Source organism: Lutra lutra, chromosome 4 (genome assembly GCF_902655055.1).
Source record: "Lutra lutra chromosome 4, mLutLut1.2, whole genome shotgun sequence".
In the NCBI taxonomy this organism is placed as follows: domain Eukaryota; kingdom Metazoa; phylum Chordata; class Mammalia; order Carnivora; family Mustelidae; genus Lutra; species Lutra lutra.
In genome coordinates, this window is record NC_062281.1 from 90,523,848 (window position 1) to 90,545,533 (window position 21,686).

The 21,686-nt window shown below is 38.0% G+C and overlaps 1 protein-coding gene across 7 annotated transcripts in view; it reads left to right on the forward strand.

Moving 5' to 3' along the window:
* Positions 1 to 21,686, forward strand: part of ARNT (aryl hydrocarbon receptor nuclear translocator) — a 76,277-nt gene that overhangs the window by 6,727 nt on the left and 47,864 nt on the right. For 6 of the 7 annotated variants that reach the window (XM_047723998.1, XM_047723997.1, XM_047723999.1 and 3 more), the window contains exons 2-3: positions 9,166 to 9,279; positions 18,411 to 18,522. In XM_047723998.1, the coding sequence (XP_047579954.1) occupies positions 9,166 to 9,279; positions 18,411 to 18,522 (226 nt within the window). The remainder of the gene's footprint in view (positions 1 to 9,165; positions 9,280 to 18,410; positions 18,523 to 21,686) is intronic. The other variant, XM_047724003.1, reaches the window with a different exon arrangement.

Sequence of the window (21,686 nt, forward strand, 5' to 3'; positions counted from 1 at the left end):
TCATAGCTAGTAGGGGGTAGAGACAATTTGATTATTGGCAATCTGTCTACACAGTCAACTTTTTATTTTACATTTTTAAATTTTTTATTTTATTTTTATTTTTAAGAGAGAATGGGGACTGGGCAGAGGGAGAAGGAGAAACTGCCAAGCAGACTCCCATGTCCAATGCAGAGCCCGACTTGGGGCTCCATCTTAGGACCCTGAGATCGTGACTTGAGCTGAAATCAAGAGTTGAATGTTTAACCAACTGATGCACTGAGGCACCCGTTTTCTTTATTTATTTTAAAGAGAGAGTGTACATGCTCACATGCATGTGTAGGGGGAGGGGCAGAGAGAGGGAGAGAGAATTTCAAGCAGACTCTGCACTGAGCCCATCCTAAGGCTGGATCTCATGACCCTGAGATAATAACCTGAGCTGAAATCAAGAGTCTGATGCTTAGCTGACTGAGCCACCCAGCTGCTCCCATAGTCAATATTCTTAATCATTAAGGTGTAAGATTTTCCACTCTTAGAGTCACTGCCTACTGCAATGTAGTATGATAAAGATGACAGATATCTTTTGAGGAGGAGGAGGAGGGTGGGATATTGTCTTTTTCTGTAGGCGAAGAAGGTGAAATACCATATCTGGGCAGCCCAGGAGGGCATAATAGCTTAGATGGAGCGGTGAGTGCAAGGTGCTGAAAAAAAAAACTGGAAGAGTGTTGCAGTTCCTAAAATCTTTTCTGTGAGTTACTGTGTTTTGTTTTGTTTTTTTAATTTTTTTTTCAAGATTTTATTTTTTTGTCAGAGAGAGAGAGAGCGAGCAAGCACAGGTAGGCAGAGTGGCAGGCAGAGGTGGAGAGAGAAGCTGGCTCCCTGCCGAGCAAGGAGCCCAATGTGGAACTCGATCCCAGGACCCTGGGATCATGACCTGAGCTGAAGGCAGCAGCTTAACTGACTGAGCCACCCAGGTGTCCCTACTGTGTTTTTTACTCATAGTTGTTTTTCAGCTCTTTATTTTTTAAAGACTTTATTTTTAAGTAATCTTTACACCCAATGTGGGGCTCGACCTCATAATCCCAAGATCAAGAGTTGCATACTCCACCAACTGAGCCAGCCAGGTGTTCTGTTTCTCAGTTATTTATATATTTAAGATTTTATTTATCTGAGAGAGAGAGAGAGAGAGAGAGAGAAAATGAGTGGGGGGGGGAGCGGGAAGAGGGAGAGGGAGAAGCAGACCCACCCACCCCCGACCCTGCCTGCAGAACAGGTTGCCCAGTGAGGGACTCAATCCCAGGACCCCAGGATCATGACCTGAGCTGGAAGGCAGACACTTAACTGACCAATCCACCCAGGTGCCTGCCCTTGTTTCTCACTCGTTAAATAATTTTTAGGCTTCTTATTGGAATTCATCTCTTAGTTCTCCATACTCCGCAATTGTGCCTTTTTTTTTTTTTTTTTTTTTTTTTTAAGATTTTATTTGTTTATTTGAGAGAGAGAGAGTAAAAGGAGAGCGGTCAGGGGGAGAAGCAGACTCCCCACTAAGCAGGGAGCCCAATGTGGGACTCGATCCTGGGACTCTAGGATCATGACCTGAGCCGAAGGCAGTCGCTCAGCCAACTGAGCCACCCAGGCGTCCCCACAATTGTGCCTTTTAGATAAGCCTCATGAAGATGCTGCTCTGCTTATTTTTAATTTTTTTTCACTGACTCTTGTTTCTTTTGCCTGCTCATTTTCTTTTTCTTGCCCATTATACTTCTAGTCTCATTGCTGGGGCTAGAACTTATAACTATTAAGCTTCCTTCATTTCTATTTGCCCAGCTACTTGCTTTCCTACCTTAAGTATTTATTTGGTAACTACTATATCTCATTCCCTTATTTTTCTTACATGTGTTAAAGATTCTCAAAAAAAAAAAAAAAAAAAGATTCTCTAAAATTGTCATTCCTGACTTCTCACATAGCTTCTTTCCTATATTTTCATCTATTTTCTTTTAAGATTTTATTTATCTGACAGAGAGACAGCGACAGTAGTAACACAAGCAGGGACAGTGGGCGAGGGAAAGCAGGCTCCCACCTCCACAGCAGGGAGCCTGATGTAGGGCTAGATCCGAGGAACCTGGGACCACGACCCTAGCCGAAGGCAGTAGCTTAACGACTGAGCCACCCATGTGCCCCTATTTTCATCTATTTAAAACACATCTCTATTTGAATAATCTTTAACATACAATTTATATATATGCTCACCAGTATTTCCTTCAAATCTACCTTTCCTAACTTTACTGTATCTTCCATGATTTTCACAGGTTTTTCAGTTCCCCAGGCTAAGCAACTGGAAGTGTTTGGATTCTTTCAAGTATTTATCTGATTGGTTATCAGATAACCCCCCCCAAAAAACCCATATATATATATATTTAAACATAAAAAATGTTTTGGTTATATAAAAGTGTATATTTAAGGTAGATATGTTTAAACATATATATTTAAAGTTATTTTAATCAAATTATACATGCATATATTTATTTGAAGAGTTATTTACATGATTTCTTACAAAAACAATAGTCCTTCACTCTGTTCTCTCAGTTTCTTCTCGGTAACAACCATTTTTATCTCTTTTAACTTTTTTGTTCTTGTTTGAATAAAATGTTCGAGAAGTTTAAGACATGAGTTTTCAAATTGAAGGGGACAGACTAGTGAATGAAAACACACCCACATCAAGGCACAATATCATGAGATTTCAGCATCAGATACAAGGAGTATCCTGTAAGCTACAAAGAAAAAATTGATCACTCCTCAGAAGAATCTGGAATCAGATTGATCATGCTTCTTACTAGTCACACTGGAAAGTAGAAGGCAATGGAGCAATGCCTTCAGAATTCATAGGGAAAATAATTTCCAACTTAGAATTGCAGACGTAGGCAAACTATTGGTTAGTGAAATATAAGAAAGATATTTTCATATATCCAAGGTCTCCCTTACACTCTTTCTCAAGAACTTAGTAGAGGATGTGCTTCACCAGTAATCCAAGAAAGAGAAAACATGGAATATAGGCAAAGCAGTACAACAAAGGAAGAGGGAAGCATCCATTTTGCATTCATTGCTGTTAGTTTCCCTGTTTTCAGTATGGTAGCCTCACTTTCAGCTTTGCCTGGTGTTCCCCAGACCAGGCAACATAGATAGAAAAGAAGATTTATATTCTCAAGAGAATAAAGCAGTCTTTTAATCGGGGAGTGAGGCAATTTCCCTGCTAGAAGGACTAGGGAGAGGATCTGAAAACCTGCCTGCTGCTTAAACAGTTGTTGAACCAGTTCTTTTTATTTTAGCTTTCATTCACACATACCCCCTCCTCTGTACCTAGAATTACCAATTCCCGAGACTTTGGGGGATTCTGACATATAAATTGGGGTGGTTTTCTGCCTTTCCTCCTGCTGGCTTAGGATTCAGTTCTTGTGGATCTATCAAGGCAGTGGTCCCAGTTTCCAAAAATTTGTTGCTCTTTTCTTCAATTTTTTTGTGTCGATGGACTTTATGTCTTGTATAAAATTGTTTTTCTCCTTTATATAATTTCAGGGGGGGGGAGTAAAAGTAGCGGTATGCATTTACCCCATTATTTTTCTTCAGAAGTGGCATAGTTTAAAATTTTAGAGGTTCTTATTAACCTTTTCATCCTGCTGTTGTACTATGCCTTTATCACCTCATTTTTGGTTAATATAATTCATCTCCCTACTTCTATTACTTCAAACTGTAAATCTGTCATATTAATCTTTTTTTTTTTTTAAAGATTTTATTTATTTATTTGACAGAGAGATCACAAGCAGGCAGAGAGGCAGGCAGAGAGAGGAGGAAGCAGGCTCCCTGCTGAGCAGAGAGCCCGATGCGGGGCTCGATCCCAGGACCCTGAGATCATGACCTGAGCCGAAGGCAGCGGCTTAACCCACTGAGCCACCCAGGCGCCCCTGTCATATTAATCTTTTAATTTACCTTTTTTTCTTGTCACTCTGATTTAAAAGTGTATCTTATCTTTTGGTTGCTTGTTGAATCAAATCTAAGATTTCATCTTGTCATTGAAGACCTTCTCACACTTGACATTTTATTTTTTTCCCCCAAATACAGACTCTGTGCTCTATATAGGCCTGACAGCTCTTCACACATATTTTCATACCTCCCTTTAGGATTTGCTTATGTCCTTTGTGTGAAATGCCTTTTTCCACTCCTTTACTTTTTTTGAGGCCCAGCTTAATTTGAAACTTAATTTGAAACTTTTCTGGCTGACTGGCTGGCGGCCTTGTTTTCTTTACTATTTCCTTCTTATTGAGCACCTTCTCTGTGCTATGGACTATGCCACATCTTAATTTAAACCATCTCAGAATCAACTTTTCTTTCTCTAAATTCCTCTAATTCATAGATTCTCTATAAACCTATTACTAAAAGTGTGAACTTCACTTTTAATTGGAGACTTTGCTTTTTTTTAGGGAAGTTACACGTAATCACTATTTAAATTTTATAGGACAAAATAGAAAAAGTATTAACAATAACAAAAATATATTCAGTCTTACTAATAACAGATAAATGAACATTAATGATAATTTTATACCTAGAAAATTGGCAAAAATTTGAAGGATTGCTACTTCTCAGTGCTGGTGGACATATGGATAATTCGATATGGTTGATGAGCCTCTTAATTGGCATAGCTTTCTTAGAGTATAATGGGCAAAGTTTTAAATATGTTCCCTTATCATTTTCAGAAATTTATTACTGTAGAAATACTGGTACCATGCATAAAAATACACAGTGGTGTTCTTTGAAACATTATTTATGATACTGATTATTTGAATATCATAAATATATACATTTGTACTATGAAGTACTATATAACAATTAAAAAGGTTGAGCTAACTATCTGACATGACATACCTTCCAAATTTATTGTTATATGGAAATAACAAAACATTCAGAATAAATATAACATGATCGCTTTCTTATATAAAAATTACCTTTCTTATGTAAAAATTACCAAAAAACCTTTCTTATGTAAAAATTACCAGAAAACCTTTGATATATGGTGTATAGAAAAAAGATACGGAAAGATTATATCAAAATGTTAATAGCAGTTACCCTAGGGGGAAAGTGAGATTGGAGTTTGTATGTAGAGGATTTTACTTTTGATTGTTCACTTCTGTAAGATTGTTGAATATTTTTAGAGACTTTTATATTTGGTTTTCTGTATATCCATATTTTAATATATTGCTTTTTCATGAAAACAATAGCAAAATCAATTAACATTTTGGTTTGTGATATATTTTTGTAAAGCTACTATTTAAGGAGTACTTGCAGTGTTTCAGGTGCTATGCTAAGTACTTTTCACATGCATTATCTAATATAATATTCCAAAAAAGTTGGTATTATTATTACCTACATTTTACAGATAAACTCAGAGAGATTAAGTCAAATAGGTGGTAAGTGGCATCCCCAGGATTGGAATCCAGTTTTATCTAATTTTAAAGCTTAAGCTTTGTTCTCTCAAATTTTCAATGTATGCATCCCCCCACATTTTCTTTTTAAAAAAATTCAGATCTTGCATTTCCCAGTATAAAGGTGATACATGCTTAATGTAAAAGACAAAATAATAAGGATATATAGAAAATCAAATGTAGAAGTCTCTAAATGCCATCCCAGAGATAACTACTGTCAGTTTATTGTGTTACATTTGCTCGCTCCATTCTAATCATGATGTCATCCACACTGTTTCTAGAACTTAACAGGCATGTTCTCACCTCTGGATCTTTGCACTGTGCCTAGAATGCATTTCCCCCAGATACCTGCATGGCTTATTGCCTTATCTCCTTTTCTTATCTCTTGTCTCCTATTCCTATCTCCTTTTACCTTTTCAGTGATGTCTTTCCTCACTATCTAAAATTGCTATCCTCCTGTCTTTCAACTTTTATATATATATTTTTTCCCCCCTAAGGAGTGGGAGAGAGAATCTCAAGCAGACTCAGAGCCGAGCATGGACCCGATGCAGGGCTCAATCTCAGAACCCTGAGATCATGATCTGAGCTGAAAACAAGAGTTGGACACTTAATGTACTGAGCCACCCAGGCACCCCTAACCATTATATACTTGTGATTTGACTTCCTGTAGTTTTTTTTCCCCCGCCACATTTATTACTATATAACGTATTATTAGTGAAATTTGATATCCATTTTTTACCTATAAAATGTCACTTTCATATTGTCATTCCAGTTTATATTTAAGTTATTTTTCTTGTTGATCTCTCTCTCCCACTAGCATGTAAAGTTTGTAAGGGTTAGGATCTTTGTCTTTTCTATTTATTGCTTTATCTCTAGGATCTGGTAGTGCCAGCATATAGTAGGTATGCAATTAATACTAAATGAATTCTTCCAGACTTCGGTTATGCATGTAAACTTTATTTATTTTTTAAAAAATTTATTTATTTGTCAGAAAGAGAGAGAGCACAAGCAGGGAGAATGGCAGGCAGAAAGATAAGCAGGCTCTTCACTGAGCAGAGAGCCCTATGTGGGACTCAGTCCCAGCCCCCTGGCATCATGACCTGAGTTGAAGGCAGATGCTCAGCTGCCTGAGCCACCCAGGCATCCTACATATAAGCTTTGAAAAAGAAATGTATTTTATATTTTTTTTCTGTAGCTTGTTTTTCCATAATCATATATGATAGATAACTTTCCATTTCCATGATATAGATTCACCTCAAAATTTTTCTGATATATTTTTTTTCCATTGTGGCAAAATGCACAATACATAAAATTTGCCATTTTAACATTTTTAAGTGTACAGTTCAGTGGCCTTAGTATATTCACAGTGTTGTGCAGCCATCATCACCACCCATCTCCAAAACTATTTTCATCTTGCAAAACTGAAACTCTGTACCCAGGAAATAATAACTCCCCATTCTCCAAATCCCCCAGTGCCTGGATACAACCATTCTATACTCTGTCTCAATCAATTTGACTTTTCTAGGTACCTCATTTAAGTAGAGTCCTATAGTATTTCTCCTTTTGTGACTAGCTTATTTCGCTTAACTAGTACCTTTGAGGTTCATCTGTATTGTATGTTACTGCAGAATTCCCTTTTTTAAAAGGCCAAAGGGTATTCCACTGGATGTATATGCCCCAATTTTTTATCCATTTATCTGTCAGTGGACACTTGGCTTGCTTCCACCTCTTGGTTATTGTGAATAATGCTGCTGTGGATGTTGTCTAAGTATCTCTTTGAGACTCTGCTTTCACTTCTTTTGAGTATATATCCAGAAGTAGAATTGCTAGATCATAAAATAGTTCTGTTTCTAATTTTTTTAGGACTCTCTATACTGTTTTCCATTGTGGCTGCGCCAATTTATTTTCCCACCAACAGAGTACAAGGTTTCCATTTTCCCCACATCCTCACCGATACTTTTTTTTTTTTTTAAAGATTGTTTATTTGAGAGAGAGAGATAGCACCTGCGGGGATGGGTGGGGAGAGGGAGAAGCAGGCTCCCTGCGGGGTTCCATTCCAGGACCCCAGGATCATAACCTTAACCAAAGGCAAACAGCTGCTTAACCAACTGAAACATCCAGGTGCCCCAATACTTGTTATTTTTTAATTTAATAAAGTTTTAAGTATGCTGTATGCCCAGCATGGGGCCAGAACTCACAACCTCAAGATCAAGAGTCATATCTTCCACCAACTGAGCCAGCCAGGCACCCATTTATTTTTCATTATTTAAAAATTTTTAAAATTAATTTTTAAAAATTTTTGATGGTTGCTGTCATAGTGGGTGTAAGGTGATATCTCTTAGTTTTGATTTGCATTTCTTCAGTGATTTGTGGTGGTTGAACATCTTTTCATATGCTTATTGGCTATTTGTGTATCTTTGAAGAAATGTCTATTCAAGTCTTTTGGACATTTTAAAATCAGGTTATGTTTTTTTGTTGTAGAGTTCTCTCAAATAAATAAAATCTTAAAAAAATTAAAGAAAAAACACATCCAAAGTTCATATTTTAGACATTAAGAATATAATGAATAATTGGTCTCAAGGTTTCTATTTGAACATTTTATTATCCAAAATTTAAAAAAAAGATTTTTATTTATTTATTTGAGAGGGAGAGGATAAGTGTGAGTTAGGGGGGCAGAGGGAGACAAGAATCTTTTTTTTTTTTTTAAAGATTTTTATTTATTTATTTGACAGAGAGAGATCACAAGTAGACAGAGAGGCAGGCAGAGAGAGAGAGGGAAGCAGGCCTCCCGCTGAGCAGAGAGCCCTATGCGGGACTCGATCCCAGGACCCTGAGATCATGACCCGAGCCGAAGGCAGCAGCCCAACCCACTGAGCCACCCAGGCGCCCCGGGAGACAAGAATCTTAAGCAGACTCGGCGCTGAGCACTGAGCCCAATGCAGGGCTTGATCTCACTCACGACCCTGAGATCATGACCTGAGCCAAAATCAAGAGTCAGACGATGCTTAAAACACTGAGCTACCCAGGCCCCCCATCCAACTTTTAATGCTTCCTTTATCATTTCTGTTTTCCTTCGTTGTGTTTTCAGTGACTTAGTTTTGTATTATTTCTCCTATTTCAGGAAAGGAAGTTACATTTAGAGGTAGCTTTTTCGTAAATCTGGGAAATTATGTTGACTAACTGAAATATGTTATATTTACTGTTTTTCTGTAATTTCTGTGAAAATTTTTTTTTGTTATTTCTTTTATTTGACTGATGTACATTTCTCCATTTCTGAGATGTAAAGTGAACATAGAATTAGAGAATGTAGAATAGGAAAAGGAGAGAAGCCACCCACAAATCTGAGTGAATTAGAAAGGTACATAGATATTTGGGTTGGAATTGACAAAAAAGCTGTTCAGAGCTGAAGGGAGGTCCTTAGTTTCTAACAAAAATCTGGGACGCCTGGGTGGCTCAGTTGGTTAAGCAGCTGCCTTCGGCTCAGGTCATGATCCCAGCGTCCTGGGATCGAGTCCCACATCGGGCTCCTTGCTCTGTGGGGAGCCTGCTTCTCCCTCTGCCTCTGCCTGCCACTCTGTCTGCCTGTGCTTGCTCTCTCTCTCTCTCTGACAAATAAATAAATAAAATCTTTAAAAAAAAAAAATCTACTGAAGGCTCTGTTAATACAAGGGTCAGTTTATGGAAAAACTCCCTAATTGCACAAAACCCTATTATGCAGGAGAAATGGGCTGTGGGGGCAGCCGGTCTGCATCAGGGATGGCTGGGCTGGAGGCCGCGGCTCGGACCCAGGATCTGGAGGTAGGAGCAGGCTGGAAGAACTCTAGAGGCAGAGGTTAGTGCATTCACCCAAATCCCTGGCTTTCCATTCAGTCTCTAGGATGTGGGTGCTTTCCTCAGGCAAGGCCATGCAATTGTGATTTTAATAGGTACTTGATTTCAGTGCAATAAGAATACTCCCTAACTGTGCTACCCTAAGTTCTTCCATTTGAAAGGAGCTAATATTAGTGATTAATATCCAGAATATATTAAAAGAATCATACATCATTGTTGTATTAGTTTCCCAGGCCTGCTGTGACAAATTAACAAACTGGGTGATTTAAAACAACAGAAATGTATTCTTTCACAGTTCTGGAGGCTCAGAATCTGAAATGAAGATGTTGGCAGCTTTGATTCCTTGTGGAGGTTCTGAGAGAGAAAATGTTTCCCTCTTCTTTTTTTTTTTTTTTTTAAAGATTTTATTTATTTATTTGACAGAGAGAGATCACAGTAGACAGAGGCAGGCAGAGAGAGAGAAAGAGGGAAGCAGGCTCCCCGCTGAGCATAGAGCCCGACATGGGACTCGATCCCAGGATCCTGAGATCATGACCTGAGCCGAAGGCAGCGGCTTAACCCACTGAGCCACCCAGGCGTCCCTGTTTCCCTCTTCTTTAGCCTGTACATGTCACTCTAGTCTCTGTGTCTCTGTATCCAATGTGTCTCTCCTTCCTCTTACAAAGAAAGCTGTCAGAGATACGTGGGTGGTGCAGTGGGTTGAGTATCTCACTCTCATGGTTTCTGCTCAGATCCTGATCTCAGTGCTGAGTGCTAGCTGGCTTGAGACTCTCTCTCCTCTCCCTTTCCCCTTCCTTTTGACCTGCATGTGCCTATTCCTGCACTCTTGCTGTATCGCTCTCAAATCTCAAAAAAAGAAAATAAAAGAGCAGGCATTGGATTTGTAACCCACCCTAACCCATTATGACTTCAGTCTTAGCTAATTATATATTCAGTGACCCTATTTCCAAGTAAGATCACAATATGAGATTCTGTGTGGACATGTATTTTTATATATATATATATATTTTTAAAGATTTTATTTATTTATTTGACAGAGAGAGATCACAAGTAGACGGAGAGGCAGGCAGAGAGAGAGAGAGAGAGGGAAGCAGGCTCCCCGCTGAGCAGAGAGCCCGATGCGGGCCTCGATCCCAGGACCCTGAGATCATGACCTGAGCCGAAGGCAGCGGCTTAACCCACTGAGCCACCCAGGCGCCCACATGTATTTTTATATTATATTATTCAGTCTACTACAGTTATAGAGTGGGGTTTATTCCAGGAACTCAAAGATGGTTCAAGCTGAGAAAACTTATAATTCATGCCATCAACAAACTAAAAGAAAAAAATAATTATATTAATAAATGCTTTACAAACATATTTGTTTCAGATTTTAAGGGGCGCTTGGGTGGCTCAGTGGGTTAAGCCTCTGCCTCTGGCTCAGGTCATGGTCTCAGGGTCCTGGGGTTGAGTTCCGCAGGCTCTCTGCTCAGCAGGGAGCCTGCTTCCCCCTCTCCCTCTGCCTGCCTCTTTGCTGCCTGTGATCTCTCTGTCTCTGTCAAATAAATAAATAATCTTAAAAAAAAATAAAAGGTACATTCCTGATTTAGTGGTGGGGGGAGGGGCAGAGGGAGAAGCAGACTCCCATTAAGCTCAGAGCATGATGCAGGTCTTGAACCCAGAAGTCCAAGATCTTGACCTGAGCCAAAGTCAGGTGCTCAAGTGCCCCAAGTTTTTCAAAAAACTTCCAAACTGTTTTTTGAAGTGTCTTTGCTGTATTACATCTACCAGTAATGTATAAGTGATCTACTTTTTCTGTATCCTTCCCATCATTTGGTATTTTTATTAATTAATTAATTTATTTAATGTTAGCTATTCTGATAGGTATGTAGTGCATCTCAGTGTGGCTTGAATTTGCATTTCCCTCATGGCTAATGATGTTGACCATGTTTTCATATGCTTATTTACCATTTTTATATCTTTGGTGAACTGTCTCTTCATGTCTTGCCCCTATTTTAGTCTGACTACTTTTTTTTTTTTTTTTGACAGAGAGACACTGTGAGAAAAGGAACACAACCAGGGGGAGTGGGAGAGGGAGAAGCAGGCCTCCCCATGAGCAGGGAGCTGGACGCAGGGCTGGATTCCAGGACCCTGGGATCATGACCTGAGCCAAAGGCAGACACTTAATGACTGAGCCACCCAGGCATCCCAGACTACTTTTTTAATGTTGAGTTTTGAGCTTTCTTTTTTATATTCTGGATATAAGTCCTTTCCTTCAGTGTTTTCTTCCACTCCGTTACTTGTCTTTTCATCTTCTGGCAGTCACTAAAAGTTTTTAATTTTAATGAAATCCAATTTATCAGTTTTACTGTTAATGGATCATACTTTTCGTGCCAAATCTAAATACTCTGCCTAGACCTAGATCCTAAAGATTTTCTCCCCCCCCAATGTTACGTAATTTTTACATTGACAGTGATCCATTCTGATTAATTTTTATATAAACAGCACAACTTAGGTTGAGGTTCAGTTTTTTCATCTACAGTTGTCCTGTTGCTCTAGCACCATTTGTTGAAAAGGTGATCTTTCCTCCGTTGAATTGTTTTTGCACTTTTGTCAGAAATCATTTGGGCATATTTGTATCGGTCTATTTCTGGGTTCCATTGCTCTGTGTCTGTCCCTCTGCCAAGACTCCATACTTTTGATTACCATAAATCTGTAATAAGCCTTGAAATTGGGTAAACTGATTCCTGCCACTTTTCTTTGTCAAAATTGTTTTTAGCCATTATAGTTTCTTTACCTCTCCTTAAAAATTTTAGAATTATCTTGTTTATAAAAACGTCTTGGTAGAATTTTGATAAGAATCACATTAAGCCTGTGTATCAATTTGAAGAAAATTGACATCTTTATTATGTTGAGTCTTTGAATTCATGAGCATGGTGTATCTATTTATTTAGATCTTTGATTTCTTTTATCAGTGTTGTGTTGTTTTCAGCATACAAGTCCTGTGATGTTTGTTGTATTTTTTTCTTTTTTTAAGTGATTACAAATAGCTTTTTTATTTTTTTAAAAGATTTTATTTATTTATTTGACAGAGAGACAGTGAGAGAGGGAATACAAGCAGGGGGAGTGGGAGAGGAAGAAGCAGGCTTCCTGCTGAGTAGGGAGCACGATGATGTGGGGCTCATTTCTAGAATCCTGGGATCATGACCTGAGCTGAAGGCAGACAACAACGACTGAGCCACCCAGGGGACCCTAAAAGGTTTATTTTATTTATATTTCCTTAAAGATTTTATTTATTTGAGAGAGAGAGAGCAAGGGAGAGCACGAGTTGGGGGAGGGGCAGAAGGAAAAGCAGACTCCCTGCGGAGCAGAGAGGCTGATAGGAGGCTCAGTCCCAGCAACCAGGGATCATGACCTGAGTGGAAGGTAGATGCCTAACCAACTGAGCCACCCAGGCACCCCATGATTTATTTATTTATTTTAGAGAAAGTGTGAGCAGGAGCAGGAGGAGGAGGAGAAGGAGAGAGAGAATCCTCAGATTCCCCAATGAGTGCAAGGCCCAATGCAGAGCTTGATCCCAGGACCCTGAGATCGTGATCTGAAGTCAAAACTAAGAGTTGGCCGCTTAATCTGACTGAGCCACCCAGGCATCCCTGTAGGTAGATTGGTATTTTAAATTTTGATGTCTACTAGTTGCTAATATATAGAAGCGGTTTAATCTTGTATACTTATCTTCTATCATTCAGTTTTGCTGGAATCACTTTCTTGCTCTGTGAGTTTTTTTGTTAAGTTCCTTAGAATTATCTGCAAAGATAGTCATGCCATCTGTGAATGGGGACAGTTTTATTTCCTCCTTTTTGATCTTTATGCCTTTTGTTTCCTTTTCTTGCATTTTTTGCACTGGCTAGTATTTCCCACACTATGTTTGAATAAATGATAAGAGGGAACATTCTTGCTTTCTTCCCAATCATAAAAGGATTGTCTTTCACGATTAAGTATAATATTAGCTTGAGGCCTTTTTTTCTTTCTCTCTCTCTTTTTTTTTTTTTTTTTTTCTGTTGTTGTTTTGGGGTTTTTGGAAGGATGGATTCTTTTTCAAGTTGAAGACATTTCCCTCTATTTTTATTTTTCTGATCTTTTTTTTAAGTTAGGAATGAGTGTTGGTTTTTATCAAATGCTTTCTTGCTTAAATTGATATGATCATGTTATTTTTCTTCTTTAACTTATTAATATGGTGGATTATGTTGATTATTAAATATTGAGCCAAATTGGCTTTATTTGGTCATGTTATATAATTCTTTTGCATATTGCTCAATTTTATTTGCTAATATTAAGAATTTTTATCTGTTTTCATGAGGAATATTGATCTCTAGTTTTTTTTTGTCAGTTTGCTTTGTTTTTGTACTGATTTTGTCTGTTTTGGTACCAGGGTAATTCTGGCCTCGTAAAAATTGGTGTCTTCTTTCTCAACCAGTTTCTGGAGGAGATTGTGTAGAACTGATAATAATTTTTTTAATGTTTGGTAGAATTCTCCTTCTGGACCTGGAGATATCTTTTTTGAGAGTTTTAAAATTATGGATTCAGCATCACCTGGGTGGCTCTGTTAAGCGTCTGCCTTAGGCTCAGGTCATGATCCCAGTGTTCTGGGATCAAGCCCCACATGGGGCTCCCTTCTTGGTGGGAAGCCTGCTTCTCCCTCTCCCACTTCCCCTGTTTGTTTTCCCTCTCTTGCTGTTTCTGTCAAGAAAATAAATAAAATCTTTAAAAAAAATTATGGATTCAATTTCCTAATATTTATGGGGTCATTTACATCATCTGATTTGTATCGGGTCTGTGTTTTTTCAGAGAATTGGTCCATTTTGTCTAAGTTGTCAAATTTATGTTTGTAAGTCACTCCTAGTATTACTACTTCTCTCTCATTTCTTTGAGGTCTGTAGTGATATCTGTCTTTTTGTTTTATTTTTTCTCTTTTCATTTCTGATATTGGTAGTTTTTTTGTGTGTTTGTTTTTGTTTATGTTTTTCCCTGTCTTGCCATTTGGGGGGTCTATTTAAAGAACCAGCTTTTGATTTTATTTTTTTAAAGTATTTTTCTGTTTTCAAATTCATTGATTTATGTTGTCTGTTCCTTCGTTTTGCTTGCTTTGGGTTTATTTTGTTCTTTTTCTAGGTGCTTGAAGCAGAAGTATAGATGATTGACTTGACTTTTCCTTTTTTCCAGTGTTAGCATTTTAGTGCTATAAAATTTTCTCTGAGTACAGCTTTTGCTGCATTTCACAAATTTTAACTATCTTGCATTTTAATTTGCATTTTAGTTCTGTGTTTTCTTTTTTTTTTTTTTAAAGATTTTATTTATTTATTTAACAGAGAGAGATCACAAGCAGGCAGAGAGGCAGGCAGAGAGAGAGGAAGAAGCAGGTTCTCCGCTGAGCAGAGAGCCCGATGCGGGGCTCGATCCCAGGACCCCGAGATCATGACCCGAGCCGAAGGCAGTGGCTTAACCCGCTGAGCCACCCAGGCGCCCCAGTTCTGTGTTTTCTTAATTTCATTTGAGACTTCTGTTTTGACTCATTGATTACTTAGAAATGTGTCGTTTAGTGTCCAAATGTTGGTGATTTTTCTGTTACCTGTTACTGAGTTCTAGTTTTATTCCCTTTTAGTTGGAGAGTGTAAGCTTTGATTTCATTCTTGTAAATTTGTTTAGGCTTAATGGTCCAGGATATATCTATCTTGGTTTATATTTTGGGGACACCTGAAAAGAAGGTGTACCTGCTATTATGGGGTAGAGTCAGTAAATCTTAATTAGATCCTGTTGGTTGAGGGTGTCATTGAGATCTTTTATGTCTTTGCCGATTTTCTAATTGTTCAGTTAGTTGAATAAGGGGTGTTGAAGTCTTCAGCTACAATCATTTTCTTGTTTCTGTTTTATCAGTTTTTGTTTAACAGATTTTACAGCTCTCTTGTTTAGTGCATAGCTGCCAAGTGTCTTCTTGGTGGCTTACATATTATATAATGTGCTTTGTTTCTGGTCATTTTATTTGCTTTGGAGTTTATCTGATTATTATTAATATAGCTACTCTTGCTTTTGTTTGGTAAGTGTTTATATGATGTATGTCTTTTCATCCTTTTACTTTCAACCTGTCTCTACTGTTACATATGAAGCAACTTGTAGACTGGGTCATATTTTTTTGTTTGTTCTGCTGATCTCTTTTTATTAATTGGTATATTTAGACCATTTACATTTAATAAATTTTTTATGTTAGGGCTTAAGTCTGCTGTTTTCTTTTTCATTTGTTTGTTTTGGTTTCTGCTTCTCTATATTTTTCTCTGCCTTCCTGTAGGTTATTTGAACTTTTTTTTTTTAAGATTTTATTTATTTATTTTTTTAAAATTATTTATTTATTTGACAGAGACAGAGAGATCACAAGTAGGCAGAGAGGCAGGCAGAGAGAGAGGGGGAAGCAGGCTCCCTGATAAGCAGAGAGCCGAATGCGGGCTAAGTCCCAGGACCCTGAGATCATGACCTGAGCCCAAGGCAGAGGCTCAACCCACTGAGCCACCCAAGGGGCCCTTGAACATTTTTTTAGAATTCCATTTTGAGGAGCGCTTGGCTGGCTCAGCTGGAAGAGTATGTGACTCTTGATCTTGGGGTTGTGGGTTTGAGCCCCACATTGGGTGTAGGGATTACCAAAATATATAAACCTTAAAAAATTAAAATAAATAAAAGTAAAATCTTAAAAAGAATTGCATTTTGATTTATCTGTAATGTTTGCTGGTGTACCTCCTTGTATAGCTTTCCTGGTAATTGCTGGAGTGGGCATTGCATTATATATCATAATATCACAGTCTGTGGGTGGTGTCATTTTACCACTTTAAGTGTTAACATCTTACCTCCCTTTATAATCCCCATTCGTAATTTAATTGTCATAAATATCTCCTCTGTATACATTCAGAAACATGTCAGTGTTGTATTTTTTTGCTTCTGCCAGCAAATGTAATTTAGAAAATTCAAAAAGAAGAAGGAAAGCCTATGGATTTTACCCATATTTTTGCATACTGTGTTCTTTTTTATTTCTTGATATGTATTGATGTGTTCCAAAATTCCTTGTTTTATAATTTCTTCCCTGTTTAGAGAATTTTGTTTAGCTATTTTTTAAGGATAGGTTTGCTGGTTGCAGGTTCTCCATAGTTTTACGTCATCAGAGTGTGTTGATTTCCCCTTCACTCCTAAGTGATCTTTTCACTGGTTGCAGGATTCTGGGTTGACAGTTCTTTTTTCCCCAAAACTTAAAAGCTATCGTGCCACTTTCTTTTTGCCTCCATGGTTTCAGATAAAACATCTGCTGTTTGAATTTTTTTTTTTTTTTTTTTTGTAGGTAAGGTGTCATTTTTCTCTAGCTACTTCCAAAACTTATCTTTAGTTTTTTAGATGTTTGTGATCTGTGTTGGAATGCAATTCTTTAGGTTATCCTTTTGGGGTTTACTCAAATTCTTGAATCTGTAGGTTACATCTCTTGCCAAATTTGAGAAATTTTCAGACATTATTTTTCAGTTTTGCCCTCTTTCTCTTCTTTCCTAGTATTCTAATGTGTAATTTCTAGTGTTCTGTCTTCCATTTCACTGATTCTTCTCTTTGTTCTCTCCATTCTGCTATTGAATCAATATACTTAACTTTTTATTTCAGTTATTTTTCAGTTCTAAAATTTCTATGTGATTCTTCTTTATACCCTATTTCTTTGTTGAGACTGTTTCTTTGTTGAGGCTTTCAACTGTATTAATAATAATTATTTTTTTTAATTTTTTTTTAAAGATTTTACTTATTTATTTGACAGAGAGAGATCACAAGTAGACAGAGAGGCAGGCTCTCTCACAAGAGACAGACAGAGAGAGAGGAGGAAGCAGGCTCCCCGCTGAGCAGAGAGCCCGATGCGGGGCTCGATCCCAGGACCCTGAGATCATGACCCGAGCCGAAGGCAGCATCTTAACCCCCTGAGCCACTCAGGTGCCCCTCAACTGTATTAATAATTATTGAAGCATTTTTATCATGACTTCTTTTAAAGTCTTTGTCAGATAATTCTAACATCTATGTCATATCATTGTTATTTTTCATTCAATTTGAGATCTTCTTGGTTCTTGGTACGATGAGTGATTTTCTTTCTTAAACAAAGTTTGAATATTTTTGTATTTGAGTATTTTTGTACTGTGTGATATTGGATCTTTTTTTTTTATGATTTTATTTATTTGTGAGAGAGTGGGAGTGAGAGCAGGTGCGTACACAGGCAGGTGAGGCTGCAGACAAGAGGGAGAGGCAGGCTCCCTGCTGAGCAAGGACCCTAGGATCATGAGCTAAGCCGAGGGCAGATGCTTAACTGGCTGAGCCATCCAAGCATCCCAGATGCCTGGATCTTATTTAAACCTGTTTTAGTTGGCTTTCACTGATGCCACTTTGGGAGAGGAAAGGAGAGTATTGCTTTGTTATTGCTAGTTGGAGTTAGAATTCCATTTATTTTGGGGTCTTTTCTGTATTTTCTAAATAAAATACATAAGAAACTTAGATAACTTATTTTATATAAATAAAATAAGTTATGTTTTATGTATATTGCATGAGTAAAATGTATAAAACTGATTGTGTGTGTGTGTTTTAGATCAGCATTATGTCACTAACACAAGCTTTTGGGCTGCAGGGGTGCCTGGGTGTCTCAGTGGGTTAAGCCTCTGCCTTCAGCTCAGGTCATGATCTCAGGGTTCTGGGATCGAGTGCCGCATTGGGCTCTCTGCTCGGCGGGGGGCCTGCTTCCTCCTCTCTCTCTCTCTCTCTCTCTCTCTCTGCCTGCCTCTCTGCCTACTTGTGATCTCTCTCTCTGTCAAGTAAATAAAGAAAATCTTAAAAAAAAAAAGTGAAGGCTGCAGATAGAATATAGTACTCTCTCTTCCAAACTCTGTGAAGCAGGGGAAACTGAAGTACAGGGAATGTATGCTTTCGCCAGTGTAAGAATTCAAGAAGAGCAATCTGGATATGAGCATTTGGGTTTTCTAGCAAGCTGCTGGGATTTCGTCTATACCTTGAGCCTTTCTTCAAGCAAACTCAGTGATGATGATGATTATAAGAAAGGACTGTCTTTCTTAAATGTATATTTCTATTTTTCTCTGATAGAAATGACATCAGATGTACCATCACTGGGTCCAGCCATTGCCTCAGGAAACCCTGGACCTGGGATTCAAGGTGGAGGAGCCATTGTCCACAGGGCTATTAAGCGGCGACCAGGGTGAGTTTGGGTATTGTATCATGAATGGCTTTCCTACAAGCCAGCCTGATTTAGTAGTGGCTGAATCCTCTTTGCTATGCCCAGTCCTCTCATTTCAGCTGGTTACTAACTATAGTGCTGTCAGATACTGCTCTTTAGTCCCTGGATTTTTTTCCTTATACAGAATACTGTTTTTTATCTAAGTTTCTTATATGCAGGGTTTTTTTTTAATTGTTTTAAATTTTATTTTTTATTAAGATTTTTACTTTAATTACTGTATAATTAACATACAGAGTTATATTAGTTTCAGGTGTATAATACAGTGACTCAGCAATTCTATACATCATTACTACTCAGGTGCTCATCATGACAAATGTACTCTTAATTCCCTTTACCTATTTAACCCATCCCCCCCAACTTCCCTCTGATGTGCTTTATTTTAAGTGAGTACCTTCAGTTAAAGTTTTTTTTTCTTTCAACAAGAGCATTTCTTATTTGAAGCATACTTTAGAATACATGGTTTTAAAAGGTATATGTAAAAACATTCCATCCAAGAAAAATAGAATACACGTTTTCTTCAAGTACACACAGAACAAACCCGTGGTTAAATCACATAAAAAGTAGTGTAACAAATACTACAAATTTAAGAGACCAAAATCATACCAAGTGTATTTTCCAACCACAGTGGTACAAAACTAAAGATCAACAATAAAGGTGGAAAATGTGCAATGTAAATATGAAATATTTAATATGTAGAGTGCCTCGGTGGCTCAGTCATTAAGCATATGCCTTCAGCTTGGGTCGTGATCCCAGGACCCTGGGATAAAGCCTGGCATTGGGCTTCCTACTTGACAGGAAGCCTGCTTCTCCCTCTCATACTTCCCTGCTTGTGTTCCCTATCTGGCTGTCTCTCTGTCAAATAAATAAGATCCTAAAAAAAATTTAATATGTGAAAATTAAATAACACATTACTGCACAAGCAGTGGACCAAATAAGAAATCAAACAGCAAGTCAAAATATGACTCAAAACAAAACAATATTCTAAAACCTATGGGATACAGTGAAAACATGATAGAATGAAATTTATGCTATAAATGCCTGTATAAAAGAACTCAAATAGGGGCGCCTGGGTGGCTCAGTGGGTTAAGCCGCTGCCTTCGGCTCAGGTCATGATCTCAGAGTCCTGGGATCGAGCCCCGCATCGGGCTCTCTGCTCAGCAGGGAGCCTGCTTCCTCCTCTGTCTCTGCCTGCCTCTCTGCCTGCTTGTGATCTGTCAAATAAATAAATAAAATCTTAAAAAAAAAAAAAAGAACTCAAATAAACAAGGTAACATTATAGCATAAGGAACTAGAAAATGAATAAACAGCTGACATTCAGTAGAGGAGGGAAATAACAAAGAAAAGTCAGAAATAAATAAGAGACCAGAATAAACAATAACATAACATTGAAAGTAGTGACGAGGGGTGCCTTGGTGGCTCAGTGGGTTAAGCCTTCGGCTCAAGTCATGTTCTCAGTCTCCTGGGATCTAGCCCTGCTTTGGGTTCCCTGCTCAGCAGAGAGTCTGCTTCCCCCTCTCTCTCTGCCAGCCTCTCTGCCTACTTGTGATCTCTCTTTCTCTGTATCAAATAACTAAATAAAGTCTTAAAAGAAAGTAGTGACCAGTTTTTACAAAAAAAATAAAATTAGCAGTGCTTTAAATGAATTAAGAAAAAAAGGAGACTCAAAAACCAAAATGAGAACCAAAATGGAAGGGAAACAATACAATAGATAACCATAGAAATACATAGTGTGATAACAGATTAAATAATTATGTACTAACAAACCCGATAAAAAAGTAACTTCTTAAAAATGCACAAGTTACCAAGAGTCAATCATGAATCTTGAATCTAAGAAGTAGAAAATATTCTTAAACCAATACATGAATGAAAGTTGAATTAGGTATCAAAAATTTCCCAGCACAAAAAACCAGGCACATGGCTTCATTGGCGAACCCCACAAAAATTTTAAAAATAATAATGACCATCTTTTATCAAAATCTTATAATTAACGGAATAGAGAGATCACATTCACAGTCATTCCATGAGGCCAGTACTACCCTGATACCAAAGCAGGATTAAAAGAATGCAAGAACCTAGGAGTCTGCTTTGTCTCTGTATTGCTCCTCTGACTTTCTTTGACATCTATTTGTGTGATGTTTCTCCACCCTCTCACTTTCAATCTGCAGGTGTCTTTAGTTCTAAAATGAGTCTCTTGTAGGCAGCATATAGTTGGGTCTTGTTTTTTTTTTTTTTTTTAAGATTTTTAATTTATTTGTCAGAGTGAGTGAACACAGGCAGACGGAGTGGCAGGCAGAGGCAGAGGGAGAAGCAGGCTCCCTGCTGAGCAAGGAGCCCGATGTGGGACTCAATCCCAGGACGCTGGGATCATGACCAGAGCCGAAGGCAGCTGCTTAACCAACTAAGCCACCCAGGTGTCCCTGGGTCTTGTTTTTTTAATCCATTCTGTCACCCTGTATCGTCTGATTGGAATGTTAAGTTGATTTTCATTCGAAGTAATCATTGATAAATATGTATTTATAACTATTTTATATTTTGTTATAGTTCTTTTGTTGTTTCTGGAGATTTTCCCTGATCCTTTCTTGTCTTTGTCACCTTTGGTCTCTGCTTTGCACTCAAAGAGTCCAGTTTGATATTTCTTGCAGGCCTGGTTTAGTGGTCACGACCTCCTTTAATTTTTGCTTGGGAAACTCTTTTTTATCACTTCTCTTCTGAATGATAGCCTTGCTGGATAGAGAGTATTCTTGGCTGTAGATTTTTACCATTAAACACTTTGAATATATCATGCCTCTCTTTTGGCTTGCCAAGTTTCTGTTGAGAAATCCTCAGTAACCTTACAGGTTTTCCCTTGTAAGTTAAGGACTTCTTTTGTCTTGCTGCTTTTAAGATTTTTTTTATTAGTATAGTTTGTGCATTACTCTTTTTTTAAAGAGATTTGTTCATTTATAAAGATTTATTTATTTGGGGGAGAGAGGGAGTGTGTGCACATGGGGGGCAGAGCAGAGGGAGAGAATCTTCTCTGATGAGCTGTGAGCCTGATTCTGGACTCCATCCCATGACCCATGGCTTGAGCTGAAACCAAGAGTCGGACGTGCAAGTGACTGAGCCACTGAGATGCCACACGTAAA